This window comes from Scyliorhinus canicula, chromosome 9 (genome assembly GCF_902713615.1).
Source record: "Scyliorhinus canicula chromosome 9, sScyCan1.1, whole genome shotgun sequence".
In the NCBI taxonomy this organism is placed as follows: Eukaryota; Metazoa; Chordata; class Chondrichthyes; order Carcharhiniformes; family Scyliorhinidae; genus Scyliorhinus; species Scyliorhinus canicula.
Window position 1 is genome coordinate 174,406,579 of NC_052154.1, and position 25,521 is coordinate 174,432,099.

Sequence of the window (25,521 nt, forward strand, 5' to 3'; positions counted from 1 at the left end):
CGGGAGGGGGTAACATTTACTCAGGCCACATGAAATTTCAAAGTATTAGCTCAAACATGTGCATGGAAACCTCCCATTGATTACCTCCAACCACTAACTCCATGCACCCCCCCTCGAGTTGAACACCAGTTAGAAGATCTAGCGAGGGTGCTATGGGCACAAAATATGTTGCCGGTGGGGGAAGAGGTTGGGTTCAATTTTCATCACAAAGCTTGGCTGTGTAGCACCACGACTGAGTGAACTACTTGAGTCCTGGAGGGTTTACCTGTCAAAGTAGGAAAGTAGGCCTAAGGGAATTAGGAGAGAACCAACACAAGAAAAAGGCTACTTTGCCTTGTCCTCACAAATCTACCTGTTGCAGAAATGCCTGGCATGGTGACCACTGCACTGTCCTTGTGGAATTGAAGGTGACACCCTCCACAATACTGTGGACAAGGACTGCAGACTTGTGGGGACGCCATCACCTACAAGTAACCTTTCAAGTCCAACACCACCCTAACTTGGAACTAAAATGCCTGGACCTCCGTGTTTTACAGCACTATGCGTGTACCTTCAACACTTGGACTATAGAGGTTCAAGACTCCCACCACCCGCTGACGAGCAATTAGGCAGGGGCAATAAATACTGGCCTTGCCAACGATGCCAACATCCCATAAATGAAGACAGAAAATACTAAGTTGAACACTAAATTATGGCCAAAGGAATTCTCATCAAGTTCTTCCCTTGCCATTGGCAAGGTATGGCGAGGTCTGGAATCAAGTAGAGGCGTTCTAGATGGAATCCAAACTGAACAGTTATTTCATTTATTTATGAGGAGCAAGTTTTTTGTCAAATAAGATGACATTCATTTCCATCTCTTTAGTGAAGCAGAAATTAATAGTTCACAGTAAATTGCGTATATGAATGAAACCTTCACAGCTTGTGTTAATAAAATATCTGTACAAGTCCTTAACATTTACAGTTTCTTACAAAAGGGTAAATTCATATATACACAGTTACTATGAGACCAATCTGTAGAGGGGATCAGGTATAATTCTAGATCATCCCATTGAGTTTAGTCCATTCATAAATGTCCTGTTCGCAGACAATGTCTGAGTTGATGAGCAGGTATCTGTCTCCTACGCAGAAGTGCTTCTGACAAGCTGCACATTTAAAACACTCCAGGTGGTAGACCTTGTCTTTGACTCGCATCGTCATTTCATAGGCCCGGATTCTTTTGTCACAGGCAGAGCATAGTCCATCTTGACCAAATAACCTGGAGGAAAGAAAAGAAGTTAGTCTAAAGCTTGAGAAACGGTGAAGCCTACAAATTAAATCTGCACTTGATCAAATGGATAGGCATTGATCAGTGGAAAAGAACAGTAGAGAACCCCAATATCTGATAACAGGGTGATAGAGCTTTGGAACACTCTTCCACAAACATCAATGGATGCTGGATCAGCTGTTAATTTTAATTCTGAGATAGACAGATTTTTGTTAAACAAAGATATTAAGGGGTATGGGCCAAAGGCAGGTATATAGAGTTAGGCCAGAGATCAGCTGCAATCTCATTAAATGGCAAAGCAGGCTCGAGGGGCTGAATGGCCTACCCCTGTTCCTATCACTGTGGGTGTACCTATACCACATGGACTACAACAGTTCATGATGACTGCTCACCACCACCTTCTCAAGGGCAATTAGGGATGGGCAGAAAATGCTGGTCTCGCCAGTGATGCCTCACATGAACAGATAAAATTGAAAAACACTAATTTTGATGCTGAAGTATACAGACCAGATGATCGCAGCTTTAGCAATGGTTTCTACTCTAAATAGAAGTTGAAAGGTGGACATCAGATCTGTCTGAAGGTCCCTATTTCCAGGAGTGTCCAAACATGTTAACTTCTTGGGTGATGGAGCCGTGGGTGTCCCAGAAATGTTTAAATTAATTCTCCCATCAATTTGCAATCGCACTGCACCACCGTCTCCCTAGCAGATGTGTGAGGTGATGCATTTTGACAGAAGGGTTAGGGAGACAAATACAGACTTAATGGTGCAGTTCCAAAGTGTGAGCAGGAACAGAGGCACCCAGGGGTGCACGTGCATCATTCTTCGAAGGTGGTAGGACATATTGAGGAATTTTGACTTCATAAATAGAGGTGTTATGTACAAAAGCAAGAAAATTATACCGAATGTTTATAAAGCTCTGGTTGCTCTCCAGCTGCAAAGCGGTGTCCATTTCTGATCACAACATATAGGAAAGACGCGAGGATCCTTCGGTGGGTGTAGAGGAAATTTACCCAGAATACTTCCAGAGCTGTGAGGATTTTAGTTCCAAGGTTAAATTGGAAAAACTAGGATTGTCCTCCTTGGAGCAAAGGCAGCCGAGGGGAGAATTTACAGATGCGTACAAGGTTATGACAGGTTTGGATACAGTAGCGAAAGAAAAACTGTTCCCATGATAGCGTAAGGACTAAGCAACACAGATTTCAGATTTTGGTTGAGATGCAGGGAGAATGTAAGGAGGAATTGTTTTTTTTAAAATGCAGCGAGTGGCAATAACCTGGAACTCTATCTGTTCATTCCCCGTGGCAATACCTTGATCAATCAGTGCCAACCTGCTTGGTTTGAATTTGAACAAAAGCGTGTCGGGTAAATGTTACTTGGTGCATTCTCCTTGGCAAAGCTTTCACCAATCAGAGTCCACTTGCCACCCAATCAGCACACTCTACTCATACAGTATAAATTGTTGTTTCCTTTATTATTGGCATTCTTGCGATCTGTCCTGGTGAGTGCAAGACAAGAAGCTTCGACAGCATGTCTCTTTCAAGCAATACTCAAGTTCTGTGCTGCCATGTGACTAATTGTATACCGGAGTTCAAATATTTGCATGGACAAAGGCTCCCAATAGTGACACAGTGGAGCCTGTGACTCACTGAGACTGTTTCACAGTCATGTTTCAGAATTTCTTAATCATTCTGGTGCAGAATAAATATGCCATACCTGAGGTAGTCCCTTCGGCAGAGCTTTCTGCCTAGTTTATAGTAGAGTCTCCTGCCCACTTCTCCTAGTCTGCAGCCACACAGGTCACAGCTCAGGCAATCTTCATGCCAATATTGATCGATAGCTTTCAGGAAATAACGATCTCCAATATTCTGTTGACAACCCCCACAGTTTAGTAATGAAGGAGGTATCTGGAGAACCTCATCCACTGGCTCCCTGCAATGAAACAATTGGGGTTAGAAGCGATTTCGGTCAAAAATCAGAGCAAAGTGCTGAGATACCCTCTCAGTCTGTTAGCGAGACAGCAAGATGGCCACGTGCTCGGTAAATCAGCGGAATGTGTGCGAGTGGTACTAAAATGTGACATCTGAGTTAGGGAGGTGAAAGTCAGCCCGGGCTTGCTTTCTTGGTTGTTATCCAGTAACACATGCTGGAACGGCTAAAGGGTGACGGCGTTTGTCGGTGACGCCATCATCACTTCCATCAATACCAGCCACCTAGACAAATGCTGCCATGGCACCATACACCTGCAAAGGAATTCATTGTTTGAAAAGGAGGGACTTTTGACAAGAGAATTATTTTTAAATGTGATACAGTACTCAATAACGCCTGTAGGGGGAAACACTAATATAGAAAATAGCTGACACGTATTACCAAAAATGTCTTACATAATGACTTACATCAGGTAAGCATTCAGCCAATTGTTTTTAATGTTTTGTTAAAACTCAACATACTTTGCATTTCTTCAGCGCCAATGAAGACTTCAGATATATTTCGCAATGGAAAGTCAAGTGGAAACAAAGCGTTGTGTTGTTTTGTCACGCAGTTAATCAACGGTAAAATTATTTCCCAATGCTTTAAGTTTAAGAGTGAACAAAGGCTATATAACATTGCATTATCACACCAAATTCGGGGGGGGGGGGGGGGTGCAGAGATGTAGTTAACATTAGGGTGCATGAAATAAAATCTAAAAGGACATTAATAATTTACAGAATGGACGGATCATTGGCAAATTAATTTCAACATGTGAAAGCATGAGGTGGGGTGTTTGGTAGTTTGAATCATGTGGCCAGGTAGACATGACGGGCTGAAATAGGGCAAAGGATCAAAGGCATTAGAGGTACACACTGAAAATTTAAAACATTAGAAATATGGTCCCTCATGCCTGCTACATTATTCGACAAGTTCATGACTGATCTTTGACTTCAACTCCACATTCCCATCCATTCCTCATTTCCTTGGATTCCCGGAGAGATCAGAATTCCATGAGTAAAATTTTCCCTCCTGGCATTAAGTCCTGTGGTGGGGGCAGGGATGAGGAGTGTTTCCCCCTCCAGAGACTGCTGGCTAGTCGCACGATATCACGCGGCCCCGGCCTAATTAATTATGCAGTCAGGGGTTTCTTGATATACTGCCCGACAGGCTGGGGCAGGATGGCACACACTCCGCCATAATATCCAGGCGCCATATTTATAAGGCGCCCAGACAACAACTTGCCGAATGTTGAGGAGGAGATGGCCCAAAGTGGGCAGGGAGCTTTAACGCTCAAATTCAGCGATGCCTCCCTGGGCATCCTGCTTGATGAACCAGAGGCCAGGAGGGGAGTCCTCTGCCTCAGTGGTTCCCAGCCTCTTCAGTAATGCAGCACACTTCAATGAGAAAAGCGATTCCACGGTATGCCCACTTTTTTTCAGCTGAATCGATTGCTCATAAATGCCCCACAATGTAGTGTTGAACCAACAGTGGCCAATAGCACAGTACAGGCGGCGCCGTCCAGCGTACTGTCTCCATGGAGATGGGACGTTGACACCGCTGGGCACACCAGTTGTAAACTACTGCCTTAAACATTCACTCCTTCCACCGCTGATGCACAGTGGCAGCCATGCGTATAATCTGTACCAAGCGTCCTTCGAAGACACCTTCCAAAGCTGCAACCTCGACCATCCAGAAGGACAAGGGCGGCAGACACACAGGAACACCACCACCGTGTGGCTTCCCACCAAGTAATGTGCCTCCCTGACTTGGAATTACATCCCCATCCCTTCAAGGTCGTTGGGTCACAATCCTGTAACTCTCTTCTGAGTAGCACTGTGGGTATACCTGTCCCACATGTACCACAGCAGCTCAAATAGACAACCCACGACCACCTTTCAGGCATAATGAGGGATAGATAATAAATGCTGGCTTTAACAACAGTGCTCAGATCCCAAGAATGAATATTAGAAAAAAACGCTAAAACATACCCACTCATGGCAGCACGGTGGCGCAGTGGGTTAGCACTGCGGCCTCACGGCGCCGAGGTCCCAGGTTCGAACCCGGCTCTGGGTCACTGTCAGTGTAGAATTTGCACATTGTCCCCGTGTTTGCGTGGGTTTTGCCCCCACAACCCAAAAGAAGTGCAAGCTAGTTGGATTGGCCACACTAAATTGCCCCTTAATTGGAAAAAAATGAATTGGGTACTCTAAATTAATTTTTAAAAAAACATACCCACCCACCAGTCACATAATTCTCATTCGTTTATGAATGTCATGGCTCTCTCCTCAGTGCCTATCCAAATATGTTCATGTTTGTGTGCGATGCCAAATACATTTACAGTTACATACTCACACACCCCTCCCCCTCCTGGTTATATTTAATAGTGAAGTTTTTCTTCTTTCTTATACACAGTTATGACTCAATTGCTCACACCCTCATCTGAGTCAGAACAGACAAACCAATTCTTGCATCATTAAAATCATGCTCTGTCCCCCAAGAGAACATGCAACTGAAAGACGTTTTTCCCCCCTTCAACACGGCAGCAAAGTTTACAGCTGACAAATGGAGAAAGGGCAGCAACTTGTGGGGGCAAAGATGGTACACGGTGCCCAGGGTGTAAACACACCTTCACAACGTAGCCCAAGGCTCAGACTGGTACCAGAATGTCCCAAATTGAGAAAAACAATTTCATTTCTTTCCCCAAGCTTTACGATGCTTCACACAATCTGTGCTACACATTCCTCATGAAAAGAAGATTATAGTTGACGGGTTGAGCACGGCTCAGAGGGAGGTGGCGGCCCCAAAGTTTGGTGTTATGTGCAAAGGAATGGACATTCCGTGTCAGCAAGTACCTATCCTTGCAGCTATGCAGTGGGGGTGGGGAAGGGGGGGGGGGGGGGGGGGGGTGGAGCTGTGGGACAGGAGGAGTGCCAGAGAATGTGACCAATGTGGCTGGTCTCCAGATAGTAAACACACATCTGCAGGATTGATTGCAGACAGGTTGGACAGTGAGGAATTGAACATTTCTTCTGGTTAATAAAGCTACTGCAGACTGGCCTGCAGGAGACTCAATCTGTACAATCTGTAAGACCTTGCACCAGGGGAGTGCAGCGACACCACAGAACCCTCCCACTCATTCGCGTTGTTGATTCCCGATGGGCCTGTAAAATTATGTTCTGTTTTCTCAGCTTAATAAAATTAAATGTCTTTCAATCGCTGTCTTTGATGATGCAGCTTGCTGTCCAACGCTTATAAAAGGTCTGACCAAACGTGATGACATCAGGGGCCCTACCCAAAATCATTCCACACAATTTTACAGTTTTCCCTGCTTCCATTGTCATCCGTTTCCGAGGCGTTAAATACCAGCCATTTTCTGTTTGCATTTGTATTAAAAATAATAGCTCAACCGACTCTGGGTTATATATTTTTTTTAATTTAAAAAGTACCCAATTAATTTGTTCCAATTAAGGGGCAATTTAGCGTGGCCAATCCACCTAGCCTGCACATCTTTGGGTTGTGGGTGTGAAATCCACGCAGACGACTCTTGACTATTTTTTGACATCTTTTCCACTTGTGGCTTGGTTATTTAAATACACATGAGGATTTAAATAAGGTAGAATGAAATTTACACCTGGCTTTTGAACAGTTGTCTGCTTTTTTGTTTGAAAGAATTCGGAGAGCATGCTGTTTAATTGGTTAAAGATGGAGAACGTTGTGTTGTAAATTGAGAAAACTGACCCACAACCGACCGTTTCTAAGGAGCGTCCGAATCGCCACTTTCTAATCGCGATTAGCATTTAGCAAAGAGTGCTCTTAAATACGTTTTTCCCAGCGCTCTTCTGCTGTGGTTTACTTTGTTTTGGTTCACTGATCTCTCCTTGGCTAATTGTTGGATGAGTTCCCGTACATGTTAACAGCGCAGCAGAACAAAAAACAGATGATCTTTTGGGTCATTGACCGAAATATATATATTTTTTAAATTTAGAGTAGCCAATTAATTTTTTCCACTTAAGGGGCAAATTAGCATGGCCAATCCACCTACCCTGCACATCTTTGGGTTGTGGGGGTGAAACCCACGCAAACACGGGGAGAATGTGCAAACTCAATTTGGACAGTGACCCAGAGCCAGGATCGAACCTGGGACCTCAGCACTGTGAGACTGCAGGGCTAACCCACTGGGCCACCGTGCTGCGCTATTGACCTAAAGATGAAGACGTTCCATTCCCAGTCGTGAAAAAGGAATACAAATAGTCACGGTCGCGGCATACTTGCACATTTCTCAGGGAACACTGGCGGTTGATAAACTCTGCTCTGCACAGTGTAATGTGTCAAAGTTTGCAGATGACACTAAGATGAGTGGTAGAGCAAAGTGTGCAGAGGACGCTGAAAGTCTGCCGAGGGGCATAGACAGTTTAAGTGAATGGGCAAGGCTCGGGTAGATGGGGTGCAATGTTGGTAAATGTGAGGTCATCCATTTTGGTAGGAATACCAGCAAAATGGACTATTATTTAAATGGTAAAAAATTGCAGCATGCTGTTGTGCAGAGGGACCTGGGTGGCCTTGTGCATGAATCGTAAAAAGTTGGATTGCAGGTGCAGCAGGTAATTAAGAAGACAAATGGAATGTTGTCCTTCATTGCTAGAGGGATGGAGTTTAAAAACAGGGAGGTTATGTTGCAGCTGGTAGAGGGTACTGGTGAGGCCACACCTGGAGTACTGTGTACAGTTGTGGTCTCCTTACTTGAGAAAGGATGTACTGGCACTGGAGAGGGTAGAGGGAAGATTCACTCGGTTGATTCCCGAGTTGTGAGGATTGGCTTATGAGGAGAGACTGAGTAGACTGGGACGACACTCATTGGAATTTAGAAGAACGAGGGGGAATCTTATTGCAATATATAAAATTATCACAGGAATAGATAAGATAGAAGCAGGGAGGTCGTTTCCACTGGATGTTAAACTAGAGGGAATAGCCTCAAAATAAGGAAGGCAGGGCTAATTTAGGACTGATTTGAAAAGGAACTTCTTCACCCAAAGGGTTGTGAATCTGTGGAATTCCCTGTCCGGTGAAGCAGTTGAGGCTACCTCGTTGAATGTTTTTACGGCAAAGATAGATAGATTTTTGAACAGTAAAGGAATTAAGGGTAATGGTGAGCGGGCGGGTAAGTGGAGCTGAGTCCACAAAAAGATTAGCCATGATCTTATTGAATGGCAGAACAGACTCGAGGAGCCACATGGCCTACTCCTGCTCCTAGTTCTTATGTTCTCGTGAAATCAATTGATGTGAATGAAAGCCTTGCAGATCAAAGATCTGAGAGGGTTTAAACACAGCTGATGTTGATTTCCCTTTCTAGGAATTTGCAGGCGAAATGAAATGAAATGAAAATCGCTGATTGTCACGAGTAGGCTTCAATGAAGTTACTGTGAAAAGCCCCTAGTCGCCACATTCCGGTGCCTGTTCGGGCAGGCAGTTACGGGAATTGAACTGAGCTGCTGGTCTGCTTGGTCTGCTTTCAAAGCCAGCGATTTAGCCCTGAGCCTGAACCAGAAGGTGTGTTGTACAGGTGAGTTTTAAAGCAATGATTTTTTATTGTCTCTGTCTGGAGTGCTCTCTAGCTTCCAGGCAGGGGTCTCTGTAATGGGGGGGGGGGGGGGGGGGGCTTCCAGGTGGGGGCCTCTGTATTGGGGGGCTTCCAGGCAGAGTTTGCTATAATGTGGGGCTTCTAGGCAATGGAGGTGGGTTTCAGGTGGGGTTCTCAGTTGGGGGTGGTCGCTCGTACAGGGCAGGGGGGAATCTCTGATGGGGCGGGTAGGACTTGCATTGTGGGGAGAATGGTGACCTGTAAAGGACTTTGGGGAACTCCCTAAAAAGAGTTACGCCCTTGGCCCCTGCGAGGTCCACAGTGGCAGGACCACGCTGGGAAATGCCTGCACCAATTCTCACCCACGTAACTCTCGGCTCAGAGATTCACGCAGGCTTGGAGAATCCAGTGCCTTGTTCGTTAATAGGATACAAATACGTCAATTTAGCCCATTGCATCCTCCCGCTAGTGCGAGGTACGAACCTCAATGCTGCCACCAGCGACAGACCGGAGCATCAGAATGGTGGGTGCCAATCCCGTTTTTTGGCCAACGCTGGATTTTCCACCCCATCGGGAACTCCACTACCAGCGGCGGGCAGCGGAGAATCCAGCCCATTGTTTTTGCTTCTTATGACAATTACTCTAAATCTGTGTCCTTTCGTTCTCAATCCTTTCACAAGTCCCTTCATCCTTTCCCTATCAATCCGTCCAGACCCTTCGTGATTTTGAATGTCACTGTCAGATCTCTCCTCACCCTTCTCTTCTCCAACAAGGAGAATATTCCTAACTGAACTTCCTTGGACCTGGAACCATTCTCATGAATCTTTTCTGCACTCTCCCCAAAATCCTCACATCCTTCCGAAAGAGTGACATCCATAACTGGACGTAATATACCATCTGAGGTTAAACAAGTGTCTTATAACAAGTTCAACAAACCTCCTTGCCCTTATACTCTGAACATAAGAAACTTTCTATTATGATATACTGAACTGAATATTAGACTGGTTAATGTCTTTTATCTCTATTCATGGCTTTGAAAGGAAAGTCACACTGTCCCATTAATAATTACCCAGAAAATAACCCATAGCCCCAATAACTCCACTTTGCCAGGAAACCTGCGGGCGGGGTGCACTTCTGGCAGGAACAAAGAATCCGGCCACTAACGGATGGCTGGAGAATTCCAGCCATGAGCTCCAGATTATTCCCAGGGCCACGTGAAAATGAGTACAGAAATAAGAGCTAAGGCAGGTGAATGCGTGGCTGAAAGGATAGTGTAGGAGGGAGGGCCTCAGGTTCCTGGGACACAGGAACTGGCTCTGGGGCTCTGTACAAGCCGGTTGGGTTGTACCTGAACAGAGCTGAGACTGAGTTCCTTCTGGAGTGTTCTGCTAGCACTGTTGGGACGGCTTTAAACTAACCCGGTACGAGTGTGGAAACCAGGAGAGAATATTAGAGAGGAATACCAGGATGCAGAAAATACTGGGAGAGTCAGATAGCATTGGAAGAAAGAAGAGTAAGTTGATAGGTAGATTCAGAGAAAGGGAGAAAGCAACAAAGTCTATATCAGGGCTATACTGCACGTGTGTGAATACATGGATAAGAATGGGGAGTTACAGTGCAGAATACATTGTGCAAACATGATATTGTGGCGATAACCGAGACCTGGCTCAAGGAAGGGCAGCACTGGGTGTTAAATATTCCTGACATTTTCCCTATGACAGATGTTAAGCCAACTGGCTTAGAGTTCCCTGCTTTCTGTCTCCCTTCCTTTTGACTAAAGGAGTTGCATTTGCGATATTCCAATCTAATGGAACCTTCCCCGATTCTAGAACATTTTGGAAAATTCAAACCAATGCATCAACTATCTCATTGGCCACTTATTCCCCGAGCTTAGGGTGAAACCCACCTGGATCTGAGGAATTGCCAGCCCACAGGCCCAGCAATTTGTTCAATACCACTTTCCTGGTGATTGTAATATTCCGGAGTTCCTTCCTCCCATTTTTGATTTCCAGTTTACTTATGGAATGTCACTTTTGTTCTCTATAGTGAAGACAGATGCAAAATACCCCTATATTTCATCTCCATCTCCCAACTTTCCCGATCAATTCCACAGACGCACATCTTATAGGATCAAAGCTCACTTTGTAAACATTTTTCTTATTTAAATATCTATAGGAACTCTTACTGTCTGTCTTTATACTACAAGCTCATTTTCTCTTGTACTTTTCCTCCGTATCGAAATTTTTGTCATTCTGTGCTGCTCTTTATATTCTTTCTAATCTTCTGACCTACCATTCGCCTTTGCGCAAATATGTGTTTTTTCTTTATGTTTAATACGGTCTTTAATTTTTTTAGTTAACCACAGAGGATGGGCCCTCTACTTGGAATTTTTCTTTTTCATTACATTATGTCTATTTTGCATATTCCAAAGCATGCCTTAAAATGTCTGTCACTGAACATCTGTTGATCTATCCCTTAAGCACATTTACCATCTCACTCTAGTTGCTCTGCTTTCATGTCCTCATAATTGCACTTACTTAGATTTAACATACTAGTCTTGCGACGAATTTGCCAAATTGGGCACGACGATGCCGGTAATTCCTGCCCATAATTGCCATTACGGAGACGTGGCTGCAGGGTGACCAAGGCTGGGCACTGAATATCCAGGGGTACTCGATATTTAGGAAGGATGGACAAAAAGGAGAAGAAGGTAGGGTGGTGTTGTTAGTCAAGGATGAAATCAGTGCAATAGTGCGAGAGGATATTGGCTCAGAAAATATAGATGTAGATTCAATCTGGGTGGAGCAAAGTAGCAAAAAAAGGACAGAAAACATTAGTTGGAGCTGTCTGCAGGCCTCCAAACTGTAGTGGTAAAATAGAGGGTGACATTAAATAGGAAATTCGAGAAGCCTGTAACAAGCATTCTGCAGTAATCATGGGTGACTTTAAATGAAAAAATGAAATGAAAATCGCTTATTGTCACGAGCTTCAATGAAGTTACTGTGAAAAGCCCCTAGTCGCCACATTCCGGCGCCTGTCCGGGGAGGCTGGTACAGGAATCGAACCGTGCTGCTGGCCTGCTTGATCTGCTTTAAAAGCCAGCGATTTAGCCTTGTGAGCTAAACCAGCCCCTTTACATATTGATTGGGTAAATCAAATTAGCAATAATATTGCGGCAAATGAATTCCTGGAATGTGTAATTTAATTTTTTAGTGCGTCAGAACCAACTCGGGAACAGGCTATCCTAGATTTGGTATAATGTAATGAGAAGGTGTTAATTAATAATCTTGTTTTGCGGGGTCCTTTAGGGAGCAGTGACCACAACATGGTAGAAAGTGAAGAAGTCCAATCTGAAACTAGGGTCCTGAATCTAATCAAAGGTAACTATGAAGGTATGAGGCACGAGTTGGCTAAGGTGGATTGGGAAACTAATTAACAAACATGATGGTGAATAAACAATGGCTAATATTTAAGGAACAGATGTATGCATTGCAACAGTTATACTCTCCTTTCTGGCGCAAAACACAAGAAAAGCTGCCCAACCATGGCTCAGAAAATAAATTAAGGATGGTATTAGATCCAATATGGTTAGACAATGTCAACATGGATTTGTGAAAGGGAAATCATGTTTGACAAACCTACTGGAGTTTTTTGAAGAGTTAATTTGCAGAATAGATAAAGGTGAACCAGTGGATGTGCTGTATTTGGATTTTCAGAAAGCTTTTTATAAAGTTCCACACAAGAGGTTAATGTGCAAAATTAAAGCACATGGGATTGGGATAATATATTAGCATAGATTGAGAATTGGTTAGCAGACAGGAAACAGAGAGTAGGAATAAATGGGTGTTTTTTTCAAAGTGTCAGGCAGTGACTAATGGTGTCCAGCAGGGATCAGTGCTTGGGCCCCAGCTATTCACAACATACATCAATGATTTGGAAATAATATTTCCAAGTTTGCTGACGACACAAAACTTTTTGGAAAGGTGAGTGGTGAGGAGGATTTTAAGAGGCTTCAAGGCGATTTAGACAAGTTTGAGTAAGTGGGAAAATATGTGACAGATGCAGTATAACCTGGATAAAGATGAAGTTATCCACTTCAGACGGAGAAACAGAAAGGCAGAACATTAATTAAATGGTGATATATTGGGAATGTTGATGTGCAAAGGGACCGGGACGTTCTAATACACCAGTTGCTGAAAGCAAGAATACAGGTCCAGCAACCAGTTAGGAAGGCAAAAATGGTGCGTTAACCTTCGCTGGAGGACTAGAGTACAGGAGCAAGGATGTCTTACTGCAGCTGTACAGGGCCTTGGTGAGACCACACCTGGAGTATTGTGTACAGTTTTTATCTCCTTATCTCAGAAAGGATATACTTGCTGCAGAGGGAGTGCAGCGAATGCTCACCAGACAGATTCCTGCGATGATAGATTGGTGCACGAGGAGAGTTTGGGTCAACTGGGCCTGTATTCACTGGAATTTAGAAAGATGAGGGGGGATCGAATTGAAGCATACAAAATTCTGACAGGGCTGTACAGACTGGACACAGGGACAAAACAGAAGAACTAGAGAAACTCAGCAGGTCTGGCAACATTTGTGGAGAGATAAACAGAGTTGACATTTCAAGTCTGTAGGACTTTTCTTCAGAGCCAGAGCCAGGTGGGAACTGGGAGAGATTTGACAAAGTTGCTATGAGTGCGTGATAAAGGGTATTAAAGACTATAGAAGGTGCTGACAGTGGCAGTATTTCCCTTGAAAGGGAAAGTTAGGGTAAACAAATCCAGAAAAGTGGTTCAGAGGAGATTTGACAGAAGTATTCAAAATCATGAGGAGTTGACTTCCAGTGGCAGCATGTGGGTGGAAGTCGCACAGTGGGTGGCTCCTGCTCGAGGCTCTTGGAGTTTAATGCCTTGTTCATTGGGCAGTTTGTGGATAAACTGATGCAGGAGGATATACGAAAGGAGGGGAATGTCGAAAACTCAGGAAAAAGCTGCTGGGAAGAAGGGAGCGAGTGAATGTTCGCCATTGAGTGAACGGGTCAGCCCGGCTGCAGGAAAGATGGCGGAGGCGAGGTCACTGGGTGGGGTCGTGCCCTTCACAGTGGAGACTTTGACCGAGGTGATGGCTGAAGAGTTTGAATGGCAGTACGCCAAGCCACCTGGACGTGATGTGGAAGGCGATGAAGGAGCTGGTGGAGAAGGAGATGGCCCAAGTGAAAGCGGCAGTGTTGAAGACATCGGCCTAGGTACGAGAGCAAGGAGAGAAGTTGAAGAGGGTGGAGGAACCTCTGTCACAACATAGTGACCAGCTCACCCCGCTGCTGAAAGTCATCTCCTCATGATTTTGAATACTTCTGTCAAATCTCCTCTGAACCACTTTTCTCCAAGGAAAACAGGCTGAATTTCACCATTCTATCTTCATACCTCATCAACAGCATTACCCTCATCAACCCTCCCTGTTACCTCTTCAAAAATCTCCAGCAAGTTAGTTAAACATGATTTTCCCTTAAGAAATCCATGTTGACTTTCCTTCATTAACCCACGTTTGTCTATATGACTTTTAATTTTGTACAAAATTATTGTTTTTAGAAATGTCTGTGAAGAGGTTGCTGGGGGCCATCCTGGAGTTGGACACCCGCGAGTTAATAGCAGGGGGGGGGTAATTGGAATATGGTGCAGGAACCAAAGATGGACAGGCCGCAGCCATGCTTGCTGGCCCAGTCAGGGGGTGACGAAGGCGCTGGCTGAACTCATGAGATAGGCGGGAAGAGTGGATCTGAGGAGGTTCCTGCACCCAAGGGAACAGGAGTATTTGTTTTTCTCTCCGGTACACAAGTGCTTCGAAAGGTTAGTCATGGCACGAATCAACTCCAGCCTCCCAGATTGCCTTAATCCACTGCAGTTCGCCAACCGCTGCAACAGGTCCACAGCAGATGCCATCTCCATGGCCCGGCACTCTACCGTGGAACACCTAAATAACAAAGACACCTATGTCAGGCTCCTATTTATTTATCGACTACAGCTCAGCCTGCAACACCATCATTCCTACGAAACTCATCTCCAACTCGGTGGCCTTGGCCTCGGCTCCTCCCTCTGCGACTGGATCCTGAACTTTCTAACCCACAGGCCACAATCAGTAAAGATAGGCAACAACACCTCCTCCAGGATCATCCTCAACACTGGTGCCCCACAAGGTGTGTCCTTAGCCCCCTCCTTATACAGCTATGACTGTATGGCCAAAGTCTCCTCCAACACGATTTTCAAATTTTGCTGATGACACCACCGTAGTGGGTCGGATTTCAAACAATGACGAGACAGAGTACAAGAATGAGATAGAGAATCTGGTGAACTGGTGCGACGACAATAATCTCTCCCTCAATGTCAACAAAATAAAGGAGATTGTCATTGACTTCAGGAAGCGTAGTGGAGAACATGCCGCTGTCTACATCAATGGGAACAAAGTAGAAAGGGTCGAGAGCCTCAGGTTTTTAGGTGTCCAGATCAGCAACAGCCTGTCCTGGTCCCCCCCTTGCTGACACTATAGTTAAGAAAGCCCACCAACGATTCTACTTTCTGAGAAGACTCTTTGAGGACTCTTTAATTCTTTGAGGAAGTGACAAAGTTAATTGATGAGGGAAGGGCTGTAGATGTCATATATATGGACTTCAGTAAGGTGTTTGATAAAGTTTCCCACGGCAGGCTGATGGAAAAAGTGAAGTCGTATGGGGTTCAGGATGTACTAGCTAGATGGATAAAGAACTGGCTGGGCAACTGGAGACAGAGAGTAGCGGTGGAAGGGAGTGTCTCAAAATGGAGAAGGGTAACTAGTGGTGTTCCACAGCTATCCGTGCTCGGAACCACTGTTGTTTGTGATATACATAAATGATCTGGAGGAAGGTATAGGTGGTCTGATTAGCAAGTTTGCAGATGATATTAAGATTGGTGGAGTTGCAGATAGCGAGGAGGACTGTCAGAGAATACTGCAAAATATAGATAGATTGGAGAGTTGGGCAGAGAAATGGCAGATAGAGTTCAATCCAGGCAAATGCGAGGTGATGCATTTTGGAAGATCTAATTCAAGAGCGGACTATATGGTCAATGGAAGAGTCCTGGGGAAAATTGATGTTCAGAGAGATCTGGGAGTTCAGGTCCATTGTACCCTGAAGGGGGCAACGCAGGTCGATAAAGTGGTCAAGAAGGCATTCAGCATGCTTGCTTTCATCGGACGGGGTATTGAGTACAAGAGTCGGCAGGTCATGTTACAGTTGTATAGGACTTTGGTTTGGCCACATTTGGAATACTGCGTGCAGTTCTGGTCGCCACATTACCAGAAGGATGTGGATGCTTTAGAGAGGGTGCAGAGGAGGTTCACCAGGATGTTGCCTGGTATGGAGGGTGCTAGCTATGAAGAAAGGTTGAGTAGATTAGGATTGTTTTTGATGGAAAGACGGAGGTTGAGGGGGGACCTGATTGAGGTCTACAAAATTATGAGAGGTATGGACAGGGTGGATAGCAACAAGCTTTTTCCAAGATTGGGGGTGTCAATTACAAGGGGTCACAATTTCAAGGTGAGAGGGGGAAAGTTTAAGGGAGATGTGCGTGGAAGGTTTTTTATGCAGAGGGTGGTGGGTGCCTGGAAAGCTTTGCCAGCGGAGGTGGTAGAGGCGGGCACGATAGCATCATTTAAGATGCATCTAGACAGATATATGAACGGGCGGGGAACAGAGGGAAGTAGACCTTGGAAAATAGGGGACAGGTTTAGATAAAGGATCTGGATCGGCGCAGGCTGGGAGGGCCGAAGGGCCTGTTCTTGTGCTGTAATTTTCTTTGTTCTTTTGTTCTTTGTTCTAAGACTAAGGAAATTTGGCATGTCAGCTACAACCCTCACCAACTTCTACAGATGTATCACAGCTTTGTATAGAGCCTGCTCTGCCCAAGACTGCGGGAAACTACGAAAGGTCGTGAATGTACCCCAGTCCATCACGCAAACCAGCCTCCCATCCATTGACTCTATCTATAATTCCCACTGCCTCAGAAAGGCAGCCAGCATAATTAAAGACCCCACGCATCCCGGACATACTCTCTTCCACCTTCTTCCGTCATGAAAAAGATACCAAAGTTTGAAGTTCACGTACCAACCAACTCAAGAACAGTTTCTTCATTACTGCCATCAGACTTTTGAATGGACCTACCTCATATTAAGTTGATCTTTTCTCTGCCCTTGCTATAACTGTAACATTATATTCTGCAGTCTCTCCTTCCTTCCCATTGTTTGTACAGCATGCAAGAAACAATACTTTTCACTGTATACTAATACATGTGACAATAATAAATCAAATCAAAAAAATCAAGAATAGACTTTTTTTATGGTGTGGAAGGCGTTATTGGCAGGTGTCAAAGGGTCGGAGTATTCAGCGGTACTGATTTCGGACCATGCGCCACATTGGGTGGATGTGGTCTGGAGAAAGGGGTGGTCCAGAGGCCAGGGCGGAGAATGGATGTGGAGTTTTTAGGGGACCGGAGATTTTTCGTTAAGATTGGGAAGGTGATCGAGGAATATGTGGGGTTTAATTGTACAGGGGAGGTTTCGCAGGCAGCGGTTTGCGAAGCTCTGAAGGCAGCAGTAAGCGGGATAGTGATCTCGTTTAAGGCTAAGGTGGACAAGGAAGATAGGGAGGAGCGCCAAAAATTGATAGAGAAGACTTGAATCTCCTTTTCCACATTGCAGTTTTATTGTTATACAAGGCCTTGCATGTACACATTTTCCATGACCTTTGCAAACAAAAGGGGAACAAGGTGTGGTATCCACTTTGAATTCATTAGCCAGGACCACTCCTTACAATTACTTCCTGGTTTGCAAAAGTTGATGCTGTACAAAAATATGTTGCTCATATCTTAAAATATCATTGCTTCTGCACATGTCAAACAAAGAGGGATGAAACTTAGATAAAGGGCTAACTACCTATGTGAAATCAATCCATTTCTCACCAGCCTTACCAAATTTTTTCTAAAATCGGAACACCTGTACTGTAGAATGATGCATACTTTTTATCATTTGGTAATAGCAAAATGTCTGTAAATTTTCATAAACAGATTTAATTGAGAAAACTAGCCCACTAAAAGCAAACTTAATAAGAGGAAGGTGGTGGCGTTGTGGTGATGATACTGGCCATGAGGCCCCAACCCTCCCTGCACTACCCTTTTCCTTAAAATCCCTCCAACCTTTCCTTCACACACCCCCGCACTATTGTGAACCATGCATACAATGCCCTCTCTGTGTCTCTGCACAAGAAGCTCTCCCACAATCACCGGGAGAGGGCCCAGACTGGCGAAGGGGGGCCGGACTTCATAAGAATCCTCACCACCTTCGAGGAATGGGCCCTGGAGGCGACAGGTGTGGCCGAGGACAGAGCGGTCACCAACGAGGAGGTTGGCGAAATCTACAGAAGTGAGGATCCACCCAGGCCCCACCCGAAGGACCTGTCAAATGTGAGTTGTTATTGCCTTACTGACTGACGCATCCCTCCCACAGACCACATGTCAACTCTCCCACAGGTCCTCCAGCCGAAAGCACCGGCCCATCCCGGGTGGCCCCCTCCCCTGCCTCCCTCAGAGGTGAACCCCAAGGAAGACACGACCGATGCATCACAGCTGACATCCCCACCCTCCACCAGTACAGATACACACACCTCGGTGGGAAACGTCAGTGCACAGGCTTCTGGGGCACAACCTGCTGAGCAGCACACTGCTGCTGATGCTCATCAGATGGAGACAGGAACCTTCAGGCCAAACAACGGTTTCATAGAATTTACAGTGCAGGAGGAGGCCATTCGGCCCATCGAGTCTGCACCGGCTCCTACCCAACCCCACACCTCCACCCTATCCCCATAACCCAGTAACCCCACCCAACACTAAGGGCAATTTTGGACACAAAGGGCAATTTATCATGGCCAACCCATCTAACCTGCACATCTTTGGACTGTGGGAGGAAACCGGAGCACCCGGAGGAAACCCACGCACACACGGGGAGGATGTGTAGACTCCGCACAGTGACCCAAGCCGGAATCGAACCTGGGACCCTGGAGCTGTGAAGCAATTGTGCTATCCACAATGCTACCGTGCTGGCCGTTACGGTCACACTGCAAAGCAGAACAGGCTCAAAGGGTCTAAATAGCGTCCTCTTGTTGTCATGTTTCAATGTTCCTCTCCCATGACACTATTCAATGATGTGTTAGGGGTGAGAGGTCGTGGTGGTGGTTCTTCTGGTGTCCTCACAAACATTTACCACTCAAACAATGCCCTACAAATTATGTCGTGCTTCACCTCATTGTTGTTTGTGAGGCCCTGCTGTCTACAGATCAGATGCCATGTTTACCTACATTGTATCAGTGAATGTAATTCAAAATCACCTCATGGCTTTGAGGAACTTTGGGACACCGGACGCTGTGAAGTTCTTCTTTTCATTATGTTTCTGAATGGAATTTTTACAATTAATGGGTTTATTATTTCCTATTAGACTCTTAAGATGTTATAACTTTCTGGCCATAATATCCATTGAATGATGGTAGTCTGCTCTGACTCATGAGGAACTGTGGGCGGAATTCTCCGCTCCCGCGATAAATCGGGATGGCCGTCGTGAACTCAGCCGAGTTTCACGACGGCCTCGGAGGCCGCTCCTCTCACCTTATTCACCCCCACCCAGGGGGCTAGGAGCGGCGCTCCGTAACTCTCGGCCGCCGGGCCTTGACGCTTGCGTCAAGGCGGCGCGCCGAGAATGATGCGACGGCGGCGCCTAAGTGACGTCAGCCGCGCATGCGCAGGTTGGGCGGCTCCGACCCGTGCATGCGCGACTGACGGCACGACGGCTGACGGCTCCAACCCACGCATGCGCGGTTGCCGTCTTCCTCTCCGCTGCCCCACAAGACGTGGCGGCTTGATCCAGCGGGGCGGCGGAGGGGAAAGAGTGCGTCCCTTTGAGACGCCGGCCCGACGATCGGTGGGCACCGATCACGGGCCAGTCCCCTCCCGAGCACGGCCGTGGTGCTCACTCCCCTCTCCGCCCCCACAAGCCTCAAACCAGCATTTAGCGCCCATGTTCACGACGGCAGCGACCAGGTGTGGTTGCCGCCGTCGTGAACCGGTCGGGAACGTCAGGCCGCTCGGCCTATCCGGGCCGGAGAATCGGCGGTCGCCGTGAAAAACGGCGAGCGGCAATTCTTCCGGGGGGGGGGGGGGGGGGGGGTGTGGGAGAATCGCAGGGGGTGCCAGGGGGGCGTGTCGTGAGTCGCCCGGCCCTCCCGCGATTCTCCCACCCGGCGTGGGGAGCGGAGAATTCCGCCCTAGCTTTTTCTGGTTCGTTAAAATATTCATTTAAAATAAGCTAATGTTCTCGAGCATTTTGACAACTGTTTGCAATACAGTACAAAATTATAGCAAACCTTCCAAAATGTATGCCTTGTATAAAACTATTTTTAAATTAGACGTTAGGAACAATGCATAATTTTTAAGTTGAAGTTATATCCATATGTATGCATTTTGATTATGAGGCTTGGTGCCAGGAAGTCTGGATGGCCATGGTCAGATTTTCTGGATTTGGTTGTGTACGTACATTTTAATGAGGTTTCACAACTCTTGAAGATAAAGAGACGAGTTAAAAGGGGTGAGAGGATTAGTGATTTTGCAGGGAAAAACAAAGTAGATAAGGTGTTCTTGTATTTGATGCCTCAGTCAATAGAGGCAAGTATCCCATATGCCTTCTTAACCACCTTATAAGAACGAGGAGCAGAAATAGGCGATCTAGCCCTCTGAGCCTGCTCCGCCATTTAATGAGATCATGGCTGATCTTTTGTGGACTCAGCTTCACTTTCCCCCTGAACACCGTAATCCTTTATTCTTCAAAAAAAACTATCTATCTTTATCTTGAAAACATTTAATGAAGGAGCCACAACTGCTTCACTGGGCAAGGAATTCCACAGATTCACAACCCTTTGGGTGAAGAAGTTCCTCCTAAACTCAGTCCTAAATCTACTTCCCCTTATTTTAAGGCTATGTCCCCTAGTTCTGCTTTCACCCGCCAGTGGAAACAACCTGCCCGCATCTATCCTATCTATTCCCTTCATAATGTTATATGTTTCTATAAGATCCCCCCTCATCCTTCTAAATTCCATCAAGTACAGTCCCAGTTTACTCAACCTCTCCTCATAATCCAACCCCTTCAGCTCTGGGATTAACCTAGTGAATCTCCTCTGCACACCCTCCAGTGCCAGTGTGTCCTTTCTCAAGTAAGGAGACCAAAACTGAACACAATACTCCAGGTGTGGCCTCACTAACACCTTATACAATTGCAGCATAACCTTCCTAGTCTTAAACTCCATCCCTCTAGCAATGAAGGACAAAATTCCATTTGCTTTCTTAATCACCTGTTGCACCTGTAAACCAACTTTTTGCGGCTCGCGCACGAGCACACCCAGGTATCTCTGCACAGCAGCACGTTTTAATATTTTATCATTTAAATAATAATCCCTTTTGCTGTTATTTCTACCAAAAAGGATAACCTCACATTAGTCACATGTTCTGCTGCCTTCAGGAATCTTTGGACATGCACCCAAAGATCTCTCTGGTCCTCTGGACTTCCTAGCATCTTACCATTCATTGCTTTACTTGTTAGCCCTCCCAAAATGCATCATCACACACTTTTCAGGGTTAAATTCTATTTGCCACTGTTCTGTCCATCTGATCAGACCATCTATATTGTCCTGTAATAAGGCCTTCCTCCTCTCTATTTACCACACCACTAATTTTCATGTCATTTGCAAACTCATCATACCTCCCACATTCACGTCTAGGTTATTAATGTACACTACAAAAGGACCCAGGACAATTGTGATTCTGTCTGGTTTATGTCCCTGCCCATGTACAATTTCACACCCATTTCTTTTCAAAAATTAATTCATGAGATGTGGGTGTCTCTGGTTTTGCCAGCATTTATTGCCCATCCCTAATTGCCCTTAGTGTTTTGCTGAGCCATTTTAGAGGGCATTTACAAGTCAGCCACATTGTCAGGACGCCAGGACCAAGACCAGGTAAGGACGGGAGATTTATATCCCCAAAAGGACCTCAGTGAACCAGATGGGCTATTGCAATAATCGACAAAAGTGGTTTCATGGTCGTTAGACTTTTTAAATACAAGATTTATTTTTATTGAATTCAAATTTCTCCATGCGTCGTGGTGGGATTTCAACCCAGAGCATTATCCTGGGCCTCAGGATTATTAGACCAGCGACAATACCACTACGCCACCGCTTCCTCTTATTCTGCTGTCAAGTGTGACTTAGAGTGTTCATTAAAGCCACATGGAGTAATTGCTATGAATTCTAGAGTCATTTAGAATCCAGTTGTCCTTGGCAAGCCTTCAAATCAATCAGATTGATTTTCTTATTTTAAAAGAACTAAAAAGCAACAAGAGGAAAATCCCTTCCACACAGTGACTGATGACGATCTGAAATGCACTGCCTGAAAAGAGGCGGATTTCCAAATGGAATTTGATGGGCATCTGAAGGGTAGAAACTGGCTGCACTGTGGGGAAAGGGGAGTGGGGGTAACTAAAGTACTGTTTCAGAGAGCTTGGCATAACCTTGAAAAGCCAAACAGCTTCCTGTAACCTTTCTATGATTTAAAAAAACAACATTTTTTCCAAAACATCCTAAAAGTGGTTAGGAGTATAATTTCTGTTGCTGCCTAGGTTTCCTCGTGGCATGAAAATAACAAACTTTCTTTTTTTTTTAAAAAAGAGTAATGCATCAAAACGCATATGTAAACATTTGCATAGCGCCTTTCACACCTCTCAGGTTATCTCATAGATAACAATCAGGCGACAAGGCCACAATCAGATCAGCCATGATTGTGGGGAATGGTGGAGCAGGCTCGAGGGGCTGAATGGTGTAAAATTGCTTGAATTCTGCTTATTGACAGAAGTGCAGTCGCAAATACCACAAACAGCAGTGAGATAAATGGCCAAATAATTTGTTTTGATAATATTGGTTGAAGGAAGAATTTTAGCTGTGCTTCGGAGACAAAAAGGTGAGGGGGGAATGGGGGGGGGGGGGAAGAGAAAAAGAGGGGGAGCTGTCTGTGCGGAGTCTGCACGTTCTCCTCGTGTCTGCGTCGGTTTCCTCCTGGTGCTCCGGTTTCCTCCCACAGCACAGAAATTGCAGGTTAGGTGGATTGGCCATGCTAAATTGCCCCTTGGTGTTCGAAAACATGTGTAGGTTAGATTAGGGGTTAATGGGATAGGGCGGGGGAGTGAGCTTTGGTGAAGTGCTCTTTCAGGTGGTCTGTGCAGACTTGATGGGCCAAATGGCCTCCTTCTGCACTGCAGGAACTCTATGATTCTATGATTTAGGTGTTGGGAACACTGCGACTGGCTCCAGAGGAGGAGCTAGTACAGACCAAACATGGTTCGCCTCAATTGGAAGGGGAATAAGCCCCTTGCGGAGCGGTTTGCTGGTTCTATTGGAGAGGGTTTCAACTAACATAGCAGGTGTGTGGGAACCAGCAGATAACGTCAGAGGGCAATACCAAGGTGCACAGAATGCTGGGAGACACAGATAGCACTCGAGTAGGAATTAATAATCTCACAGCACCAGGGACCAGAGTTCAATTCCAGCCTTGGATGACTGGCTGTGTGGAGTTTGCATGTTCTCCCCATGTCTCACCCCCCCCCCCACCCACCCACACATCCCGACTATACCCCTTTTAAGCACACAAGATGACTGTGGTAAGACCCACCCCTCTCTGAACCCAAGTGAACATCTGTGGATTTTCTTCTCAAAATCCTCCCAGATGATTTTTCTGTCATGAGCCACCTTGTCTCACTGAACTCCAGCTGGCATACGAGTGATTTCAAACTCTGAGGTCCATCCACCTGATTTCCATAATTATTTAAAATAATGTCTCATAAACTGTAGTAATTTCTCATACACCTTGGCATTACTGCTTTTTCAGCTCTCTGTGACTTTACTTTTTTTTTTTTTTTTTCTTTTAAAATTTAGATTAGCCAATTATTTTTTCCAATTAAGGGGCAATTTAGCGCGGCCAATCCACCTACTCTGCACATTTTTGGGTTGTGGGGGCGAAACCCACGCAGACACGGGGAGAATGTGCAAACTCCACACGGACAGTGACCCAGAGCCGGGATCGAACCTGGGACCTCAGCGCCGTGAGGCGGTTATGCTAACCACTAGGCCACCGTGCTGCCCTTCTCTGTGACTTTACTGAACAGTAATCTGTTCTGGTTCCCTGTATCCTCTCTTTCTTTAACTTCAGACCTCTTGGGAACTTCTCTTCATTTCTCTAGTTTCCTTAACTAGCTGGACTTTAGGTTACTGGCATCTCTTTTCTTAACTATCACTCCTTCATATGGCTTTTCTTGTAGCAAGGCTGAGAGAGATGATTCCTCTTTCGTCTAATAAACCAACTGTTTCTAACAGAGCTGGGAGAGCTGTCTTCTCTCTCGCTACCCATCTCCAACTGTAATCAAATTAGCTGAACTGAAACTTAAAAGCTTCTCTACCTTACAAGGCCCCAGTTTCTAAGTAGCCACCGCTCATTTATTTATTCTTCATATCGTAGCCCCCTCTAAGCACAACAGAATCACAGTTGGAATTAACACCAATCCTCACACATACAAACACCTTTGTCCAATATGAATCTAACTATAGGCTTTACCCTTCCAGACACAGAAACATTAAACTAAACCCACTTAAAACTATACCTTATATCTAACGTTTACCAATACAAATATAAATCCCCTAAAAATACCTGTATTTTCTTGACATTAGATCGGTTATCTGTACCTCAAGCTGATAAGGCATCAGGACTGGATGAGATGTCTCCAACGATACTGAAGGAAGTGAGAGTGGAAATTGCAGAGATACTGGCAATACTTTTTTTGTCTTCCTTAGATTCAGGGATGGTGCCAGAGGACTGGAGTGTTGCAAATGTTACACCCTTGTTCAAAAAGGGTGTAAAAGATAAGCACAGCAACAAGAGGCCAGTCAGTTTAACGTTAGTGATGAGAAAACCTCTAGAAACTGTAATTCAGGGTAAAATTAATAGACACAAAGACAAATGCCACTTAATTAAGGAACTTGCTCGAATTTTTTGAAGAGGGAACTGAGACGTTGATGAGGGTAATGTTGTTGATGTGGTGAACATGGATTTGCAAAAGGCGTTCGATACAGTGCCACGCAGCAAATTTGTGAGCAAAGTTATGGCTCATGGAATAAAAGGAACAGTAGTGTTTGGAAACAGAGATGGTTGCAAAAGTAATTACAGAGGTTTAAAAAAATTAAGCTATTGCTTTGCTTTATAACCAAAGGCCCATGCCGAAGAATAGAAACATTTGGGTTCATTTGAAACCAGGCAGCTGAGAAGAAATTAGCTCTCACAGAAACTGCCGGTAGAGACAGGACAATGAAGTAAGGGCAGAAAACAAGCCCCAAAAACTAAAGAACAATCGGAACCTAAGGGACAAAAAGAGAAGTCCCAGAAAGACTGTGTCAAAAGAGCAAAGAACCGGAATCTGAGCAAGGTACTGTTGATGGAAGTTAAAGAGAGGGGCAGAGAAAGAATCCCAGGTAAAGACAGAGCTATAAGGTGAAGACCTGGAGAAGTTGGTTAGAGAGAAGCCAGACATCTGTAGTAATCCCGAGG

The 25,521-nt window shown here is 45.3% G+C and overlaps 1 protein-coding gene across 1 annotated transcript in view; it reads right to left on the reverse strand.

The window, feature by feature from the left end:
* Window positions 1-773: 773 nt before the first annotated feature.
* Window positions 774-25,521, reverse strand: part of lmo2 (LIM domain only 2 (rhombotin-like 1)) — a 29,513-nt gene continuing 4,765 nt past the window's right edge. Inside the window, exons 2-3 of the mRNA XM_038808233.1 lie at window positions 2,980-3,195; window positions 774-1,255 (exon numbers count right to left, since the gene is read on the reverse strand). Coding sequence (XP_038664161.1) covers window positions 1,036-1,255; window positions 2,980-3,195 — 436 coding nt within the window. The 3' untranslated portion in view covers window positions 774-1,035. The remainder of the gene's footprint in view (window positions 1,256-2,979; window positions 3,196-25,521) is intronic.